General features: G+C 35.0%; 1 protein-coding gene across 2 annotated transcripts in view; it reads right to left on the bottom strand.

Annotated features, from left to right (window-relative positions):
- The window catches only part of LOC107748786 (protein shisa-9-like), a 72,633-nt gene that overhangs the window by 27,276 nt on the left and 22,113 nt on the right, over positions 1-23,244 (bottom strand). For both annotated transcript variants that reach the window (XM_016563737.1, XM_016563736.1), the window contains exon 3: positions 11,012-11,127. In XM_016563737.1, coding sequence (XP_016419223.1) covers positions 11,012-11,127 — 116 coding nt within the window. The remainder of the gene's footprint in view (positions 1-11,011; positions 11,128-23,244) is intronic.

Here is a 23,244-nt window from a genome sequence, read left to right on the forward strand (position 1 = left end):
TAATGTGTTATTCCTGTGTTATTACTTTGTTATTCCTGTGTTATTACTGTGTTATTCCTGAGTAATTTCTGTTATTATCATGTTATTACTGTGTTATTCCTGTTTTATTTCTGTGTTATTACTGCGTTATTCCTGATCCTGTATTATTCCTCTGTTATTTCTGTTATTACTGATTTATTCCTGTGTTATTTCTGTGTTATTACTGTGTTATTTCTGTGTTATTTCTGTGTTATTACTGTGTTATTCCTGTTATTTCTGCTATTACTGAGTTATTCCTGTGTTATTTCTGTGTTATTCCTGTGTTATTTCTGTGTTATTACTCTGTTAATCCTGTGTTAATAATGTGTTATTCCTGTGTTATTACTGAGTTATTCCTGTGTTACTTCTGAGTTAATGTGTTATTCCTCTTTTATTACTGTGTTATTACTGCGTTATTACTGTGTTATTTCTGCGTTATTACTGAATTGTTCCTGTCTTATTACTGTGTTATTCTTGTGTTATTTCTTTTATTACTGTGTTATTCCTGTTATTTCTGTTATTACTGAGTTATTCCTGAGTTATTACTGTTAATCCTGTATTATTCCTGTGTTATTAATGCGTTATTACTGAATTATTACTGTGTTATTACTGTGTTATTACTGTGGTATTACTGTGTTATTCCTGTTATTTCTGTTATTACTGATTTATTCCTGTGTTATTTCTGTGTTATTACTGTGTTATTACTGCGTTATTACTGTTATTACTGAGTTAATCCTGTGTTATTACTGAACTATTTCTGTGTTATTACTGTGTTATTCCTTTGTTATATCTGTGTTAATAAAGTGTTATTCCTGTGGTAACTATGGCAGAAATTTACAGTAAGATGTAAGTGAAAAGCATTGAATTGTTTTTTCCCTCCAGAGCTCATATTTTTCCATTACAATGTCCACTTATGAACTCCGTAATATTTCAGGTTTTCTGAAGCACACAAGTCATATAGACCACTTTTACAGTATGGTGATTTTGTGTGCTTTTTTAAGCTTGAAAGCTCCGGTCCCTATTCATTTTAGTTGCATGAAAAATAAAGACCAGCACAGTCTTTAGAATTTCTCCTTTGTTTTTTTGTTTTTTTTGTACATAAGAAATAAAATCGTTTGAAATTACTTTAAGCGTTGTAAATTATACACTATTTTTCCCCCTTTTGAAATTTAGAAAGGTTTAAAAATGCTTAGTCTGGTGTTGCTCTTCTTCATGCAGATGAATCTAAATCAGACACAGCTTTTGCAGGATTTGACCCTCCGATTTCCACAGAGCAATGAAAAACAGCTGGATTTGAGGACATCTGAAAACATCTGTCACATGCACGAAGGTCAAACCAGATGAGTCTTACCCACACACATCCCGCCTACAGCTTGTCTATCTCAGTAGACATCATTTTTGGAAAGTCACATAGCCGATTAGATTTAGATTTCAAACACACTCATTGCTTTGACTTCCAAAGGAAACACGTGTACTGTAGAAACTAGGGGTATCAATACAAACCTTCTTAAATTTAGTAAACCTTAAAGGAATAGTTCACCCAAAAATGAGAATTCTGTCATCATTAACTCAAACTCATGTTATATGCCATCAAGCTTCAAAAAGGATACAAAATCACCATAAAAGAATTCCTACACACTAAAGAATATTGTCTAACTTCAAGAAGATACTTTTCCGGCATTTTTGTATCTTTTTTAAGGCTTTAAAGGTCTCAGGCTTCAGTTCCCCATTCATTGTGAATGCATGGAAAAGAGTGACAAGCTTTTGTGTTCAACAGATGAAGTCAAACACTATGGAAGGACATGAGAGTGAGTAAATGCTTGTTTATGAGTGACCGATATCCCTTACATTGTGTAATTCTCGGAATGTCCGATGAAAAGAACATTTTATGTGAAAAACACAGCAAAAACAAAATACTCGCCATGTATGCATTCTAGGGTTAAAGACATGTATTAACAGAAACAAGCATACATACGTCATCCTGCTATGCTTTACATTTCAGTGTCTCTGCTCAGACCACATGTACTATCTGCCTTGTGACATTTAAACCTCTTTCAGATGGAAGGAGAGAGGTTGAAAGGGCAATATTTTCCACTGTTCTGAGTTTTTCGTATTTTCGGGCTTTCCACTCCATTTCCTAAAAAGCATATTTCGACCTGAGCTGTCTTTCTCTCTCTCACTCATTCTCTATGTAACTGCCATTCACCATTGTACTTTTCTCTTTCTACTTTAATCATACTCCTTTCACACAGGCATCAATGCATGTTTGATTGACATATTCTACTACAGCTTTATGATTGGTGCATTTGCAGGAAGGAAGCTTCCTGTTGCTAAATTGCCATGGCGGCATGCCGACTTAAATCCCTCCAAAGTGCCTTGAAGTGACTTTAACTGAATTGCTAAGTTTCACCAGACCAAAATACAGTACAAACTTTTGTTAGCTTTGGACAAGGCTTGGAAAGAATTCACAATCCAATTTTTTATTATTATTTATTCATTCTTTATTCAGTTTTTTTAATTAATATTTACATTATTTTATTATAATTGACATATATTTGGCCATTAAATTGACTGTTATTTATTTTCAGTTTTTTAATAACATATTAATTGATATCAATATTTATTTGTATATATATATAGTATAAAACAAGTGTTTTTATAATTAAAACCTAATTTTTATAATTAAAACCACTTTAAATAATGTAGCCTTTCATGTTATAAAATGTCAGTCTATTGGAAAGTAACTTTTTTATTTATTTCCCAAAGCCAATTTTAGTGCATTTGGAGGTTGTGTGAATGTATCAAGAGATGGGAACTTACATGAGCAACCTTCACTATGTCTGGTGTGCAATGGCCTTTATTTAAAGCATTGATTTCAAATATTGTCCTGTTACAACACACAAACAGCTCATTTCAAATAATACCCTTCCTTTCTGACCTTTAAGAGATCTTCAAACATTTTATTTGATCTTTTTCTTTCTGGAGTATCTGGTCCTCTTGAGATTCCACCTTTTCTAAGATGACCTTTCAGCGGTAACATGCTGTATGCAGAAGGTCACGCTGTAATAATCGTATTAATTAGGAGAAATACAAAGGGCTTTAATAGCCTTGAGATCCTACCAGGGCAAAACATCACAGTGAAAAATTATTAACATCTTAACATCATATTTAGATGTTTGAAGAAAATGTTTTTCCTGTCACTGCTACATTGTGAGAGTGATGCATTTTATTGGGTGTTTTTGTAGCAGGGTCCAATGGTGTTTGGGGTAACTGTTTACCAGCAAAGTTTGATATATTATTATTTTTTTTAATTTTATGAAATTTCATTTTTTAGGCAATAGCTTAGAAATGTATGAGCACTTCTGAAGCCACATGATGTCTTGTGTCTTATTTTCAAGTAAAAATATCTGAAAAACCTTAAAACAAGATAAATGTACTTGAAAAGTAAAACCACATAAGATATTAAGACTTGTTTTCAGAGAAAGTGTCTTTAATATAAGTGTATTTGTCTTATTGCACTGGCAACTTTTAACATGAAAACAAAAAAAACAAAACAAAAAAACCCCGGAAAAGGCCAGCCAGAGCAGCAAGACAAAATACATTAATATTAAACATTTTTGCTCTGAAATAAGTCTTAACATCCTATGCAATGTTGCTTCTCAAATGCAGTTATCTTGTTTTGAATATTTTTAGATATTTTGTCTAAAAAGACAAAAATAACTGTTAGAAATAGTAGTTCTGCAGTGAGTTTACATAACAGACCATCCTGCCCGCTAACAGATCCTGATTACTGGTTCTGTAGCCAGTTTAGCTTCAGGCTCAGTGCAGAAATCACCTCTGATCTGTGGCAACATCAAAAGAGTTCAGATCAGTGAGCATTACAACAGGCCTCAGATCAGTTTAACCCTGTTACGAAGACGTGTCAGTGATGAAATGAATGCTCTGTCTTGCTGTGGCTTCAGAATATTGGGGTAATGTCCTGCTGCTTGTCTGCTGTGTTTAGACCAATCTGAGTCTGAAGAGTGTGTGTGTGTGCGCGTGTGCGTGCGCATGCGCGCGCGTGTGTGTGTGTGTGCGCGTGCGCGTGTGTGTGTGTGTGTGTGTGGTGCCCACAGCTGCTGGGGTCAGCCGAAGGGCGCTGGAAGCGGTTGATAAGATGGGTGTGATCAAACTTCCACTTCATTACACTTTACACACACGATGCAGCCACAGTAAATGTCTGGTCGGTCACACTGGTGCATATTCTCAAGAGCATAAGTGAAAAATATTAAATCTATATCTGCCATAAAATATGTGTGTGTGTGTGTGTGTGTGTTGGACAACACACACTGTTGTCCAAATGATTGGAATAATTTAGATTTTTTAAATGTTTTTTTAAACATATTTATTGAAAAGAAGTGTTTTACGCTCATAAGGCTGCATTTATTTGATCAAAAATACAGTAAAAGCAGTAATATTGTAACATATTCCAATTTAAAATAATGTTGGTGTGTGCGCGCGTGTGCGTGCGCATGCGCGCGTGTGTGTGTGTGTGTGCGCGTGCGCGTGTGTGTGTGTGTGTGTGTGGTGCCCACAGCTGCTGGGGTCAGCCGAAGGGCGCTGGAAGCGGTTGATAAGATGGGTGTGATCAAACTTCCACTTCATTACACTTTACACACACGATGCAGCCACAGTAAATGTCTGGTCGGTCACACTGGTGCATATTCTCAAGAGCATAAGTGAAAAATATTAAATCTATATCTGCCATAAAATATGTGTGTGTGTGTGTGTGTGTTGGACAACACACACTGTTGTCCAAATGATTGGAATAATTTAGATTTTTTAAATGTTTTTTTAAACATATTTATTGAAAAGAAGTGTTTTACGCTCATAAGGCCATATAAATGTTTAATAAATGTTTTTTTAAACATATTTATTGAAAAGAAGTGTTTTACGCTCATAAGGCTGCATTTATTTGATCAAAAATACAGTAAAAGCAGTAATATTGTAACATATTCCAATTTAAAATAATGTTGTTGTTGTTTTTTTGTAAAATATAATTTATTCCTTAGGTTGGCAAAGTTTCAGCAACTTTTCATCAAAAGCTACAGTAGAGACATTTATAATAATACAAATAAATGCTGATTAATTGTTTGGTTGTGTGTATACAGCTGCAATCAAAATTATTCAAATACCTTGACCTGCAAGACATTGTGCTGCTATGAAAAATTATTATGAAAACAATTCAACCAAGGCATCAGATAACTATTATAGAAAGTTTATTAATAAACATTTGAGTGATTCTGAAAATGTAAAGTTGATGAAAAATGGAAAAATGGTTGTACACATTCATGTACAATAACTACATTTTTGTACACATTCATGTACAAAAATGTAGTCTGTGTGTGTGTGTGTGTGTGTGTGTGTGTGTGTGCGTTTGCTATAATACAATATGACTTTCACGTATGTATAGTATTATAGTATTAAATATATAATAACACAAATTTAAATTTTTAAATGTAAAAAGAATTTAAATAATTTTGTAATATTTACTTTTTATTTATATTTACTTTGTCTTTTTCTTTCTTTCTTTCTTTTTTCTTTATATATTTCTTTCTTTTTTCTTTTATTTATTTTATTTTGGCAACAGAAATCATAATTTAGTGTTTTATGACCTTCATAAAAAACTGGTCACATCTTTTTTGTTAAATAGCCTTTTATCCTTTTTGTCTTATTGAAATGTATCATATTTATGAAACATTATTCATACCACCAGTGCTAGACTGCGATTACAGTAACAACACTGATAAAAATATATGCACAGACATATGGACATTCACGTCATCCTCAACACACACACATTTAGATGTGATGGATGTGTTTTTCATGGGTGGTCTGTCATACAACCCGCCTTGACCCCACACACACACACTGACACACACATGCTGTCTGCCAAGAACATGATTGGCACATATGGCACAGAGTCTTTTTCTCTTACACACACACGAACAACACAATGTCTCATCATCAAATGCAAACAGTGTGACAACTCATGCTGTTGCACTCATTAGCTGCACATATGAAGCATTTTGCACTCAGCCAGACCCCTAAGATCTGCATCTTTAGAAATGCAGCAAAAACATGCTTATATCAGCAGTAAAATCATCTGCGTAAGAAATGTGTCTCTCCAGAGCAGGTGAAAGAAACGGAAGAGTTTTTGCCTGAAGGCGGTTCCAGAAGTGTTTGACTGCTCGGCCAGACAGCAAAGATGAACTGTAAGATTTACTGTACGATGAACACGAACATCTCTCCACCTGTCATAAGCAAGCTGTCAATCACACACACGGTTGAAGTGTGTAGTTGAAAATATATTCAATTTGCTGTGGTTTTGTATTTGTCTTCACAGCTGACTAGAAAGAAAAATGGTGGAAAATGTTTTTAGATGTATTTATTTAATTTCCTATATTATTAAAAAGATTTGAATTAAACTGTAAAATCATTACTTTAAGAAGTTCACTTTTATCTGATCAACTCGCCTCTACCTGATAAAATTATTTTGCCAGCGTAAAAATATTGCCAGATTGATTAAAATCAATAAAACTGATTAATGATGTAGATGTTTTTAAGACTTATTTTTGGCATTTTTGCCTTTATTATGATAGGAGAGATCAGAGCTGACAGGAAGCAAAGTGAGAGAGAGTTAAGGGGGGGCGGGACCAAGAAAGGTCCTCGAGTCGGGATTCGAACTCGGGACGCCCGTAGCGCAATGGCATTGTATGTCGGCGCGCGCTGCTCACAAGGCTATCACGCTGATATGAAGTACATTTTTAAGGTAGCTTCTAGAGTGTAGAACCAACATGTTTCATTAACAGTGTTGGGGAAAGTTACTTTTAAAAGTAATGCATTACAATACTGCGTTACTCCCTAAAAAAGTAACTAATTATGTTAGTTACTTTTTATGGGAAGTAGTCCTCGAGTCGGGATTCGAACTCGGGACGCCCGTAGCGCAATGGCATTGTAAAAGCCAAATGTAAAAGCCCTTTCACAACAGAAGTGAAATGAATACGCCTCATGCTGAAGGAAATGTAAATTCCCGTCTGTCCAGTAGAGGGCGCAGCTCAAACAAATTGCATGAAGAATATGACACAGGTGAAGAAAGTTAAACACTGTTCATCAATAACATAATCAGTAATGAAACACAAATGTGTCATTTTTGCATAGTATGGCTGAATTGGATCATCGAAGGTCAGTAGCAAAGACATTGGTTAATAAAATGGTATTAAATGCATAAATAATATTTGTGTTGTTTAACATATTTAATTATTGCAGGTTTGTATAATATTCTGAGTTTGCATTTGACGGTTTTTATTCATTTTGAGGAATACTGATTCTGTTTTTGTGCAGTTGAGATGAGTAAATACATGTTCATATTTAGTCTAGAACTACAGTAACATCATGTTCACAGAGCGCAAACAACGTCTCTGCACTTGCTCCTGATTTCTCTCAACATGGCAACATGACAGCTGTCAATCAGTACATGGCAAAACAAAGTAAGTAGCGTTACTTATTTGAAAAAGTAACTCAGATATTTCCTTCTAAATTACACAGTAATGCGTTACTTTACTAGTTACTAAAAAAAGTTATCTTGCGTAGCTTACGTTACTTGTAATGCATTACCCCCAATGCTGTTCATTAATAACTTGTGATAACCTTTATTTTTAAGAGGGTAAAGTTGTTTTGTTTGGCTGCAAAACTTGCCACCATTATGCCAGGGTGTTTGTGGGTGATAATGACAATAAGCTGCATGATATTATTAATGTCCACAGCACAAACAATGTGGCTTCAGCTACAAGCCTGAGTTTATTGCTTTGTGTTTATACTCACCTTAGCTATGATTAAACTGTGATCCTGGCTGTTGTAAACATGACTAATAACAATTATAATTGGATATTATATATGATGCTTATTATATGATGCTTATTTAAAGCATATGCTTCTGCAAAAGGTCATGACCCCATGATTTCAAATATTTGTTGAGCCAGGATGGAAGGATGATGGAAGAGGGAGAGACAGTTCTCTCATTCAGTTCTCATTCTCCTCTCTAAACATCGCTCTAATTCTCCTTTCATTTGACAGCCTATCACACCCACACCATTCCTCTCCCACACTCATTCATCTTTCCCCTTGTCTCATTCGCTCTTTCTTTATTCCTCCCCTTAGGTCTTTTTCCTCCCCTCCCATCTCTCTCTTACTATTTATTCATTCAATCTCTGTCTCATTTTCCTTCTATTTGTCTCTGCCAGGTTCCCTCAGCTGGGTTTCTTGATTCCTGAAATCTCATTTTCCTTCCTGTGGAAAGTGCTTCTCAAACATTTTCAGGTGGTGGACTCCTTCAACAAAGACTGCAGACCACTTTGCACTCCAAAAAATGGGGGAAACCACCAACAACATCAATAATTACAAACAGTTTACCAACAAAATTGCCCTTAACTTTTCTTAAATTACATTCATTTTCAAATACATTTTATAATTTGTTATTTATATATATTTTTTTTTTGTATTCTTATATTTATCATTTGATATAGTTTATTTTTTGAATACATAATTTTATGTATTTTTATACATTTTTTTCCACTGTTTTATTTCATTGAAACAGCTCAGCTAATGAACTGAAATAAGACTTTATCATGCATTTATATCAACAAACTTATTCCATATTAATCAATGAATCAAATTAATGTTGGTGCTTTTTAAAAAATTATTATTCTAATTATTCACGTCTATTTTTTTCTACACACCCCTATTTAAAAAGCACTCTTCTCATCAAGTTCATCATCATACTTCACCTTTGTCACCTCATTTCTATCTTCCTCCTTTCAAATCCATTCATCCATCCATTCTTCCTGACCACCTGTGTCGCCGTGGGTCTACCTGTCACGACTCTTCAGCTGTGTTTGTGTGTGTATATGCAGATGGATCGTTCTTAGACTCTTGTGACCCTATTCAAGCTGGTTTAATGAGCACTTAATTACATTCTTATTGAAGAGGTGGATTTAGAAGAGGAAGAAGTTAAAAGAAGTACGGGCAGAAACACTGGCACAGTGGAAATTCTCACACTCCTAAGGAAAACTCACACCTGTGATGAAGTGCGTGCGTGAGATGGAGAGATAAATGGGTCCCTAATTCTTAGAAAGAAGGACAGTGTGTTCTTGATCAGCAGGTCTTGGCTGAAGTTTCTTAATTATGCCTTAATTAGCACAGTTGCTTTGTTAAGCCACTTCCTCTTCCAAGGCTGATAGGGAGCAGCAGAATGACCGCTCATATCCGCAAATTTAATTACTCCCTCGTTCCAGTTCATTACCCTCACAGGGTCAAAAGGTGATGGCCTTTAAGCCTCATTGTGTTTGCTGAGATTTTATCAATAATGTTGTCGGCCGATGTGTATCTATGGAACATTTAATGGGTCGTTATTGCACAAGAACTTTAGTTTTGACTGCAAAGAGAATGTTGATGTACTGAATGATGACATAGCTAAATAAATAGCAAAAAAAACAAACAGCCGTTTATTCAAGCAAACCAAAGTCATCTTAAAGCTTTCAAGTGTACTGTAATTGCTGCAACTCTGGTGTCACCAAACAGGATTATAAAAATAAAAGTCATTGTCATGATTAAAAGGTGTTGCTGTTTGATTATCAGGGTGCTCTGGGGGAGATAAGCACTTTAGGTTCTGTTACAGACAGTTCTCTCCATCTTTATGATTTTTTTCACCCTTTTTCTCCAAGGTGAAAGTCTGATTGCATAAAAGTAAAAGTACACCTCTCCTCATCAAGACTGTACAATCCGTGCCCGCAGCACATTTCAGATTGAGTTGCATGGCAGAGTGTTAAGGGCAGTGGTATTTTATACTGCAATTTTTTTTTTCCTCAGGAAAAAAATTATTAATGGATAAAGGTTTTTAAAAACTAATAAAAATGACAAAAGCACAGAATCAAATTACTAAAACTTGAGCTTAAAAGTAAAAATATTGCTGTCCGCAAAATTGTCAAAATTAAATGACGCTTAAATACGACGAGGAAAATAAATTTGTCAATGGGGTAAAACAAAAAATAATAATAATAAAAATAAAAATAAAGTAGGGTTTCTTACCCTATCGCCAGACATTTTTTTCCCGGTTTTAAGTGTAAAATCCCTTAATTGTAATACATAAAAAAATATATATAATAAATAAAAAAAAGATTTATGTCACTCAAGTAATTGTATGTTGATTTATTAATGCTTTGATATTTGTACTGGGGAAAAAATTCTGAGGATTTTTTATTTATATTTATTTCATGCTGATTTTTTATTTATATACTATTATAGTATTTATTGAATCAGCTTATATTTTTGTTTTTGTTTTTTATTTTAATTTTATGTAATTTTGTCATTTCTATTAGGTTTAATTGTAATATTTATTTAATTAGGTTTTTTTTTAAGTAGTTTTAGTCCTTCAACTTGAATGCCAAGACATCTGACATCTAATATTTTTATTTAATTTTTATTTTCTCTCAGCTTTATTTCAATTACAGAAAATAATTGTAGCTTTAGTAAGCAACAACATCACTGGTTAGGGGTTTTAATTGGTCAGTCAACCGGATAGTCCCTCCCCGAAAATGGCACCATTAGTTGAGCCAGTGATACCATGCAAGGCTGCTCAAACAAACAGCAATGTTTTGAAAGTGCCACAGTATCAAAATCAACTACAGGTGAAGTTGTCACTGCATATTAAACTGGGCTATAGAAAGTATTTGTAACATACATATTTAAACAGTTATAAGATCAATACTTCACATTCATGTGCCAAAATCTCCAGGCCTCACATATTGGCAATTGAAATACAAATGCAAGCAACCTGTCAAGGCTCCTTTTTACCTCAACTCTGAATGTTTGACGTTCATTATATTTTCTTTGACGTTCATTATATCCGTGAGTGCCTGAGATTCAGCTCAGCAGAGACGCTGGACCTCTGACTCACCGTTGTTGGTGCGCATTGACCTGCCAGAGATGCCGTTGGATCTGATATGGTGGTGGCCTCCTCCTCTGTCCACACCCCCGGGCTCACCTGGCTGTTTGAGCAGTTCCGTCAGGGCCCTAAAAAGAGACGGGATTGTACGCCATCAGTTTCTCAGCAGGGCACTTGGCAAATAAGGGTGAGTAATACAAACCAGACATGAACCCAGGCCAGTGTTTTGCATTCGGTCCAAGTCATGTCTCACTAATTCAAGTCGTTTGTCTTCAAGTCTTAGATACCTGGCATAACGTATCTTGAGGAAATTAATGAACTTGAGATTTCAGCGAAGAGTGCGATTTTTAGTAAACCGTGCTCCTAAAGTGCTGAAGCTAAATTTCTGGAAAGAATTAGGACATTGCAAAGTATTTTTAACCATTTTCTGTAAATAAATGTTTAAATTATGCATTAAAGTGATTAAAAAAATGCAAAGACTGCAAATTGAAATTGAGGCAAACACTTTTCACAGTCAATTAAAATGAGAAAATCCTCATTTGAAAGCGATTACAGCTAGATCACATTAGTGTAAGTGAACAGAACGGTTTCTAGCATTTCTGCAACACTTTCACTATTAACACAGCAATGATCTGAATCAATAGCCTACATAAATGTAGGTCTACATGTTCAATTGACCCTTCGCAAAAACCCGCCCGTCACTGTAGTGCCTCAGTTCACAAGTGGCACATGAACCGATCATCTTTTCATATTTACTTAAAACATGAAATAAACATGAATGAACATCAGAAAATTTCAACCATAGAAAGATGTCAATACACTCCATTTTTCAAGTTTCAGTCCACTGAAGTTAATCTACTCTACTGTCTGATTTGTTTGTCGGACAAAATGGTGGATTCTGCATTATGATTGGTCAGATTACCTGTCAATCAAGCTCCCTCCGAGTCCGAAGGGTCAATTACGAATGAGGGCATAGACAGGTAATAGACAGTATACATTCCCTTGAGTCCAAGCAGATTACCGCTGCAGTAGACAAACAAAGACGGCGAAAGTTAAACCCCGCAAACCTGACAACATCTATTCAGTTTATGTGCGACACCGAGCCTGATCTCATGATGAAAACGTATCTGTGGGAACTTTCTTACAAGACATGAAATACATAGCGCCATGTACGTTTCGTGACATATTCAACGTTAATGTCCATTGAGTGGCGCTATAACTCTAATGCTCCGTGACGTTTTACTACACCTAAACCTACCCGATAGTACGAACAAAAGTGAATGTGACGTAAAAACACAAACACAAGCATGCCGTTTTAGCTTGTTTTTAGATCTCTCATCTTTCAGCTCTTTCATCATGAGTCATGTTTTTCATGGGATTCGTATCCAAGGATTTCGCAACCTAAGTCCAACTCCATGCCGGCTGAGCTACCGAGCAAGCTTGTTACGTCCGGAAAGAGAAACATACTGTGTGGAGCTGTAATCATGACTGTGTACAAAAACGATTAAAAGTGCTCGCTGTTTTACCTCCTCTAGTATTCATTTCTGTTGGAAACTGCAGTTATACTGTATGTACTTATTGGTACGTATTTTGCATCTTGCGAAAAAGCTCCCACAGGTACGCTTTCATCATGAGATCAAGTTGGTGACACCTGTGGCCTCTATTCTCATTGAAGGACACATCAGCAGCAACTATGTGACGAGATGAAGAGTCGGTTTAAAGTTAGATTGCATCATATTCCATTTTTAAACAGAAATCATTCATATAGTATAAGAACTTTAAAGATAGATGTCATTGTCACCAAACACCATATACTGGTTTGTTTATTTATATATAAAAATTTTGTTTTATTTACTTCTTTGCACTCATTTGTGCTTTTTGTATTCAAATATTATTCTTAGTAATTATTCTGTCTTTCAAATCAATTCTTTCTTTTTTTTATGTCATTCGGTCTACACTATGCTTTCGAAGAACGTTGGCTCTGGCTCTGTCCCTTCCTTTGTTCACTAATTCCTGTTCTCACCTTCAGAATCTATTCAAAGCCTTCACTGGGAGCTTCAGTGACGGTAACCTTCGCCGATTGTCCAGTACTGAGCCATATCTGAACTCTCAAGGCAGCTATAATGCTTAACTAACAACCAACCCTCTCAATTCATCCATCCCCTACTGGCAAGTGCTTCGGTGGTTGCATTAAAATTGTGCACAGGTAGGTGACAGAAAGCGCAAGTGTGACCTGATTCCAGTGCAATTCAAAATAATTCTGCTCGGCTGCTCTTCAAGGTTCCGTTATTTCCCTTGTGACATCATTGTCTCAACATTCTCTATTCCACAGGCTGAGATTCAGGGCAGGATGGAATCTTGGGACATTTCTAAAGCAACAGTTGCCAGGATCGCTGGGCTAAGGCATACAAGAAGGGTCTGTCTCTTTCATGATAACGACCAGGAGAACGAGGCACTCGGCTCCGGCCAGCTCTCTGCTGTATGCTCGACTGATGTGCTGCCCTGTGAATCATTTCTACTGTCTCCTCAAAGCCAGTATAGGCCACACAGGACGAGGGCTGTCTACAAACTTCCTGTTCCTCTAGCGAGCCGTATCATATCCTGGCCTTTGGTGGGCCTGAAGATAGCTTATTTTACACTCAGGCAATTGTGAAGGTAAAGTATGTTAAAACAATCAGGTAATTTAAACAGTCTATATTATTATATTACTTTTTTTAAAAGAAAGAGTAGTAATTTTAAAAAGCTGATTTTAGCTGTATAATATTGTGCTAACAACACTTAAATCATATATATATACAGTAGATATATATATAGAGAGAGAGAGAGAGAGATAGAGAGAGATTAACTTTATGTGTGTGTGTGTGTGTGTGTGTGTGTGTGTATAGATATATGTTTTTGTTATATAATATATTTTCTTGTTCTTGTTTACTTGTTTTCATATATTGTTTCATAAACATAAGTGCATTTAATTTAGTTTTACTGCACTGGCAGATTTTTCACGTTTAAACTTACTTATGTGCGGTGAGACAAAATACATTCTTATTAAAGATACTTTTTTTAGACAAAATCTAAATGTTTCATGTGGTTTTGTTTCTTAAGTCAATTTATAATTTTGAGATATTTTGAGATAAAGGTCATTGTGAATTTTTATCTCACAATTCTGACTTTTTTTACTCAAAATTGCATGATACAAAAACTCACCATTCCTTGGAGTTATACAGTCAGAATTGTGAGATATAAACTCGCCATTCCTACTTTTTAATCAGAATTGTGCAATATAAACTCAGAAAAGCGAGTTTACATGTCAAAAAAAAAATCTGAATTGTGAGATAAAAACTTGCAATAAACTTGCGATTCTGAAAAAAATATTGTTTCCCCCTCAGAACTGGACCTTATAACTTGCAGTTGAAGGTTTATATCTCACAGTTATGAGAAAAAAGTCAGAATTGCGAGATATAAACTCGCAATTCTGAGAAAAAAGTCAAAATTGTGAGATAAAAAGTCGCAATTACCTTAACAATCAAAATAACAATCAAATGTATTCCCCAACTCAAATGTGCAGCCATATACTTTGACCACAGGCAACAGTGGTTTTATTTCATCGATTCCATATATTTAAGAGAAATTCCACAAACTGCAAAGTAATTAAACATTAATATCAGTTTAGAAAATTCTCTTTCAGCGACAAAATTGGTTAACTAAAATGTATGTTCTTTTCAACCGATTCAATTATTAAAAAGGGTTGTGAGCCGGAAAAGAGGCAGTAGAGGACTTTTAGTCATCGTTCAGAATTATCAGTGGGCACAATTTGTTCGTAGTGAAGAATTTTAATGCAGATTTCCATCGGGAAATGTAGTTGGAAATGTGTATTTAAAACAAAACTGACATGTCGGTTACTGATCTTAAATTTGCATTGTGCTAGACCTAAACCAAACACTTTGATTGATCTCTGGTGGCTCAAGGTTGTAGGAATGTGGCAACATGATCTTTAAATGCATCTCAAATCACATGTTAGTCTTTCACGGTTGCTCTCAGGAGAATGTTTCTTATGTCGTGATCACATGTAAGGAGCGCATGTATACATGCAATCTGAGAAACATCTACACATATGCTCCATTCATCTGCTCCCAGCTGTGTTCACCAAGAATATCTCCGTTCACTTGCTGTTCTGTTTCGCAATTAAATATTTTAAACGGCTCAATCTGTTTCACCTACGGCCAGATTTTATACTTCAGAACAGAGCAGCAATCAACCATCATTCAGCTGTTTATTGATAGAAAATGATCGTTAATCATGCTGATGGTCTTAACTTCCAGGGGTGTTAATGTGTGGGATGAATGAATTTCTGATTGGCCATACATATGCTGGATTGGATTGCGTGAGAGTGTATTAGAAGAAGTTATGTGAGAGATTTCCAATCTTGCTGATGTTCTCTCAGCACGTTCCCTTTTCATTACAGAAACATGTGGTCTTTAATTAAACTGTTACTTTTCAGCAAAATTCCCATTAAGGCGCTCCAGTGGTAATCACAGGTGGAAAGACTAACTGCAGGCATCCCAAATCAGTCTTAAGTGCCCCCAACTGGCTCCTAAACTCACTTTAAGACTCGGTTGGGAGCACTTTGACAAGAACTCGTAGGCGTATACACTTGACTCCCTCCTAATCAATGTAACAACTGCCATGATAGGAAAAACTCTCAGACCAGTTTAGACCAGCTTATGTTTCAGTGACACATTTTTTATTCACAGTTTGAAAAAATCTCCTAATTTTAGTCAATGTTTCACTGTCAAATTCATTATTTGATAATTATATTATTGATAAACTGAAAATCTCAAACAGTAGCACACCAACAATTTTCCAGTTTAAAAAAAAAAATAATTAAAGATTTTTTTCTTTTATTGATTAAAATATATTTTAAACATACTGTAAAAGCATACAATACAAAGTCAAAACTCTCCTAGCTGTGATACTAATAGCATATAATGGGTCTAAGTTACTGTGTTGTGAATTAATAATGATTTTGAATTCAATTTCCATATTTTGTAGACTGTTTAGGATATTGCATCATGTGTAGCATGCTGTTACTGCAATGTGAGTGTGTGAACAGTGTGAGTTATGCATTTAGACTAGCATGCAACTGTTCAAATTCGCCGTTTGCTTCAGGGTGTCCAAGTGTAAGATTGCTTATGTTGTATCTCATATAGGATGCATTTCAGCTAATTAACCTGCTAGCAAAGAAGATCAGTGATCTTTAGCTCTTTCAGCTCAAACGACTTCATTGATAATTAAAATAATTTAGCTATGGTTATGATGCATCTTTTTTGGGAACCCTGCGTCCACCACGGAATAAAAAAATAAAAAATAAAAAAGATAATTGTGAATTTTTATCTCATAATTCTAATTTTGTTTCTCACGGTTCAGAGTTTACATCACACAATTCTGACCTCGTTTCTCAGAATTCGAAGTTCACACCTCGCAATTGTGTTTTTGTTTGTGTGTTTCTGCCATGGAATAAACAATACAAAGGGAATCGATAGTGCTGTCAAACGATTAATCGCATCCAAAATAAAAGTTTTTGTTTACATAATAGATGAGTGTGTACTGTAATTATTATGTGTATATATAAATACAAACACATACATGTATATATTTAAGAAAAATATGTTGTTTATATATTAAATATATATAAATATAATAATATAAATGTATATACATGCAAATATTTTCAAAATATATACTCTATGTAAGAAAAAAGAAATGTAAAAAAAAGTTGCAATTACCTTTTTCACTTTTTTATTCCGTGGTGGAAACAGGCTTCCATATCCGGTCACATGAAACTATTCACATTACTATGCAATAAGATGGTTGCATTTAAGCTAATAACAGCCACTCACTTTATTAACAGTAAAGTTTAAAGCATCCATAACATTGAAATACATTTCAGCACAGAGTTTTGTTTTTAATCTCACCATGCATTGGGAATCAGTTAGTTGAAACTTTGAGCTAGCGAGGCAGATGGTTCAGAGTGGCCCGGTTAGCCACAGGGCTAATGCTCCTCCAGTGAGAGAGACTGCATGTTTATGTTTGTGTGTGTGTGGAAATATGTGTGCTTGTGTGTGTTTCTGGTGCATTAGCCATTAGCAATATCACAGTAGGGGAAAGATTTGGTCCTGATATGCCTGACACACTACAAAGAGCCTCAGATATGTTTAGCAGCAAACCAGAGACTGTGTGTGTGTCTTTGCACACTAATCTGAGTAAAAGAGACCTTTTAGTCCCCACCCCCCCCCCCCCCCCGCCCCCTTCACATTACTATGCAATAAGATGGTTGCATTTAAGCTAATAACAGCCACTCACTTTATTAACAGTAAAGTTTAAAGCATCCATAACATTGAAATACATTTCAGCACAGAGTTTTGTTTTTAATCTCACCATGCATTGGGAATCAGTTAGTTGAAACTTTGAGCTAGCGAGGCAGATGGTTCAGAGTGGCCCGGTTAGCCACAGGGCTAATGCTCCTCCAGTGAGAGAGACTGCATGTTTATGTTTGTGTGTGTGTGGAAATATGTGTGCTTGTGTGTGTTTCTGGTGCATTAGCCATTAGCAATATCACAGTAGGGGAAAGATTTGGTCCTGATATGCCTGACACACTACAAAGAGCCTCAGATATGTTTAGCAGCAAACCAGAGACTGTGTGTGTGTCTTTGCACACTAATCTGAGTAAAAGAGACCTTTTAGTCCCCCCCCACCCCCCCACCCCTTGCCGTTTCAGGAGAAATCATGTGGTCTTGTTCAAGGTTGTCTGCTTGGATATAAAATCATTCAGATGTCAGTGCACGTATCTGTTTTAGTAATCTATTAACGGGGAGGGAAGATTTGCTGGGTAACGGAAAAGCAATGAAGTTTGACATCATTCCCCTCCTGACTGTTTTTTTGTAGAAACTCAATGACTCCTAACAGCAGCAGATTCTGTCTGCTGACTCCTGGAAATTTATAGACCCTCTGCTTATTAACTAAACTTGAGACATTGTGGAGAAATTTTGAAAAATGGACAACCCTCATCATTTCAACCCTCAAATGTTAAAAAGAATTTAGCAGAAGGAGATATGTATGTATATGTGATGTTTTCACCGATTTTATTGTCCATTAATGTGAAAATAAGTCTGATTGCTTAGAAAAGTTATGCTAAATATGCTTGCCTTAATAAACACAACCAACTACATCTGTGATTTTGTCCTTGATATTCTTTACATGGAGACACAATCACAATTTGAGCTTTTCTTTTTTGTCTTTTTCAAGATGTCCAGCTGAGAAACACCCTGAAAACACTTGGTCAGATTATTCATGAGCACTACTTCAAGGTCATGAAATTTACACAGATACACACACAGTTCTGTCCCTGGGGATGTTTGTGTGTGTAGACATTTTGGTGGATGAACTGATATGGATCACCTATTGGAATTGGCACAGGCATCTCAAACACACATACACACGCTCACAGTTCAGCGGACAGCACAAGTCGCCCAAATGTCATGATCATAGGTCTGTTTTCCAGCAGCCTGTCCTCGTCTCTCTGTGTCTGTCTTTCTGCTGTTATCTGCACACGAATGCAGGCATTTGTAGTCTCTTGTCATTCTTCTTCTAAAAAATGGATCCCTTTCTGTCTATGATCCCTCTCTCGAATTATAATGAATCTGACAGCTGCCAAGTACAGTCCCAAAACGCAGAAGGAGGTGTATTTATATGTGTGTGTGCATGCATGTGTGTCTGTCTGTCTGTGTGCGTCAGCAACCAGGGTTTATAAGCACTGCAAACACTATTCATCTTATTATAATAAAACAATATTCCTGTTTAGCTGTTTATACAGGTTGAAGCTCTGCTGCATTTATATTCCTATTTGCATAAAACACATTAAGCCTGGAAAAGCAATGTGCTGCATAAATTGATTTTGTATTTAATATTTAACAATTTAATGCATTTTTTTTGTTAAATTATTCAGAAACACTTTATACTAAGGTCCCATTATTTAACATTACTGGCTTTACTTTAAGTAACAATAAGCAATACATTTGTTACAGTATAGGTTAATATATAGGTTTCGTATAGGTTAATAAAAATACAATTGCTCACTAAATAATGTTAATAGGCACACATTTAGATTTTAATAACGTATTAGTAAATCTTGACATTATCATTATCTAAGACTGCTAAATGCTATATAGACATTATTCATTGTCAGTTCATGTTAACAAATGAAACTTGTTACACTTTATTTTAAGGTGTCCTTGTTACAGTGTAAATACACATTTAAGTACTGAGTAATAATAATTAACTACACATACTTACTATATGGTTAGGGTTAGGATTAGGGTTTGGCTTAGGGTTACTTGCATTTAATTATGCATATTGTTATTATAATAGTAAGTACGTGTAACATGTGTAACAAGGACACCTTAAAATAAAGTGTTACCATGAAACCTTATTGTAAAGGGTTACCAATTATTTATAATAATTATAATTGTGTTGCTTTTTAATTTAATTTATTGAATTAAATATTATAATGTCTTATAGAATTTCAAATCATTTAATTTATTTTATAATCTCTATTTTAAATGTTTTAATAAATTATGTACATTTTATTTTATCTTGAATCTATTGCTTTTATTGCTATTTTAATTGTAATAATCATCATGCAGTTTGCTGTATGTGATGCAAAATGACCAGAAATATACTAAGAGCATATACAAATGTATGGAAGCTTAAAAATTAAATGGTAATTTGGAGTTTTTTCTTGCAACTATGAGAATTGCAGTATAATTTAGAATTGCAAGATATAAACTGACAATAAAAAAAATATATAAATTCTGATGAAGATATGCTTGAATTGTGAGCCCTCAATTGTGAAAAAAGTGTGAGAAACAAGTTACAATCAAAATCAAATGCTGCAATTACCTTTTTATTTTTTACTCAGGAAAAAAATGCAAAATGTAAAGTCTGATTTACAAGGGAAAAAAGATAAAATTGCAAGATGTAAACTAAGAATTATGAAAACTCACATTTCTGAGGAAAAAAGTCATGAATTTTGAGAAAAAGTCAGAATTATGAGATAAAAAGCTGCAACTACTTTGGACACATTTTGGAATGCAACAGTGTGTAATATGGAGAAATTTGTGTTCACATGTTGTACTTATTCCAGGCCTTTGTCATCATAAACAGAGTGAGGTGTCATTCAAAAGTGAATGTGATTAATTCAGTTATGCTTCTTCCATATATGACTTTTTCTATTCTGATAATGCTGCTTGCAGATTACTGCTTTCCTGTGGTCAGATTTTCAGCCCATGTAAATCTATCCCTTGTATCAGATTCCTTTATTTCATCTCACATCATTATCTGAATGAAAACATCACAAAAGGCTTCCTCCATTCTGCCACACACTCATGCAAATGTCACTGGGAATGCAAACACACACACACACATACAGCACTTTCCAGAACAGATGAGACTTCAGGGCAAAGCTAAATGACTGACGTCACTGCGATGCATCAAACACACACACACACACACCCAGCTTGTGAACATATGCTGCAAAGTAGAGCTTGTGTGTAGATATACAATTAAACATGGATGCTAAGTTATCACACACAGAAATACACAACCAAAGTAGGATGATTCGGTAACGCTTTAGATTACAACCCGCAACGTACTGCGTCAGTAAACAGAATTTACAATCTTTTTTTTTTTGTAATTATAGTGTACCTATTTAGTAGCCTACCTCCGTGTAGGTATAAGGGAATAATATGCAACGTTTGGGGAACAAAGGAGTAACAACCTGTAAAATTAAAAATTATTTCTACTGTAAGTATTTTGAAACTAAGGGGTACCTATATTATGTGGTATATGACCTAACAACAATCTTAAATTTGCAAGCGATTTAGCAAAAACATACACTTTGCACTTTTTTATAGCCTACACATATAAAACACGCTAGTAATTGTTTCAATCCAAATGCTCGGTTGAGACTGTTGGGTTAGGAAGCTGACTTGATTTGATCCAATTTGGGTTGATATCAGTAATCAGTAACCCGACGGTCTTGGGTTAGGAATGTGGAGGACGTGAAAGAGAGCATGCAGCAAGTCACACGAGTTCAAACGCGAGCGGTTCTGTGTGTGACAAAATCCGTGTCTGCGGTACACTGTATGTATATATACCTGTATACTGTATATATGTATGTGTCAAACACATTATGTGTGTGTGTGTATATATATTATAATATTTTATATTTTATATAAGGGCCCAATTACTGTTTTATTACTGCTTATTGACTTTAATATTAATAAGTAATCAGTGCACTACAGCAATAAAAATAGAATGTGCTTCATAAATATTTTTAAAAATTAAAATGAATTACTGTTATTAATAATGTATGCCATTTATATTTTTCTTTTGCAATCTAAAAGCTCACACATTTATGTATCTAGGACTGTTGATCTAATTAGGGCTCACTTGACAATGGTAATGTATAAATGTATAATTATTCTCAAAACTCACAATTTTTAATTCATGTAAACAATACACTGAATAAGTAAACATGCAAATGTTGTTCCTTGTGTGGGTGTGTAGATAAACCATACAGTCAATCAGTTAGAGAAAACAAAAGCATAGTCAAAACAGCCTGAAGGACTGTGCCAAGTTTGGTGGATTGAAAGACCCAGGAGGAATAAAACACTAGATGCATTGCCTTAATGTACAAATATATATAAATAAAGAAATTATAATATTTAATAAATAATAAAAAAATAAATGTATGGTTTTTTTTTTCAATGTAATTTCGAGGTAATTTTTGTTTTTGGAGGTCAAGTATGACCAGGACATCTGTATGAGATGCACCTTCTCTGATCTCTCTATCAGCTGCATCTGTACTGAATGCTGATGGAGGGTGGCTGACGACCTACTAACAGTTCATGGCTATAGACTGGATCTCTGCTGTGGAATCCAGAATATCTAAATCTACATCCCAGCATCACAATGACCTCCTGTGATCACATGACCACATGTCTCTAACATCGTATCGCTGTTACTGAATAATGACTCGCGCACATACCCTACATAAATCAAAAGATCATGCACACTGCATAGAATTTGCATTTATGCCTTTCTCTTTCTTGTTCCCTGTGTTATATGTGATGTTTAGCTGCGCTTAGCTACACCTGTCAGCTCACATCAGGTCTGTAAAACTGTAATACACTAAAATGTCCTGTGATTCACACATGCACAGATAAACATTCATAGATGCTATTTGGCTGTGGATTAACATTCTTTGACTGACACTTCAAGTTCTCAAAGACTCGCTCTCTCACACATGCACAGAAAAACTAATGCCAGAAAAATACTACGTCAAGCAAACGCAGACAAAAAAAATGCTTGGCCAAAGCATCACGAGTGCAGCCTCAAAGTACATAGTTAAACATGTAAAATCTTCACAACCAATTCACTTAATCTGAGTGAAACAATAAAAAATAAATGGAGGGAATAGATTTGTTTGATGAAAGTAACATTCAAAGTGAGGTATATTATTAGGATATTTTTGATTTCATGTTGACTTTAACATGCGTTACTATTGGTACTAACAAACCTCAAAATTCAAGGGAGCAATAGAGTTGCCTTCATTCATATTGGATATTTGATTGTGCATGCTCATTTCTCCTATTTTTACATTTCATTTATATTAGCTTTGCCATCATCTAACACTCACTTAAAGTTAATCTTTACAAACACTGATAATTTGATAACAATGTTAAATGTAATCTTAAAGGAATAGTTCACGCAAAATGAAAATTTGCTGAAAATGTACTCACCCTCAGACCATCCAATATGTAAATGAGTTTGTTTCTTCATGGGAACAGACTTGGAGAAATTTAGCATTACATCACTTGCTCACTGAATGGGTGCCGTCAGAATGAGAGTCCAACAGCTGATAAAACATCACAATAATCCACAAGTAATCCATACAATTATAGTCCATCAATTAACATCTTTTAAAGTGAAATGCTTTTTTATCAGCTGTTTGGACTCTCATTCTGACGGCACCCATTCACTGCAATTGATCCGTTGGTGAACATGTGATGTAATGCTACATTTCACCAAATATGTTCTGAAAAGAAACAATGTCATCTACATCTTCGAGTAAATTTTCAACAAATTTTTATTTTTGGGTAAACTATTCCTTTAAGCATTCTCAAAATGTA

Source organism: Sinocyclocheilus rhinocerous, unplaced genomic scaffold (genome assembly GCF_001515625.1).
Source record: "Sinocyclocheilus rhinocerous isolate Xijiao unplaced genomic scaffold, SAMN03320098_v1.1 scaffold950, whole genome shotgun sequence".
Classification (NCBI taxonomy): domain Eukaryota; kingdom Metazoa; phylum Chordata; class Actinopteri; order Cypriniformes; family Cyprinidae; genus Sinocyclocheilus; species Sinocyclocheilus rhinocerous.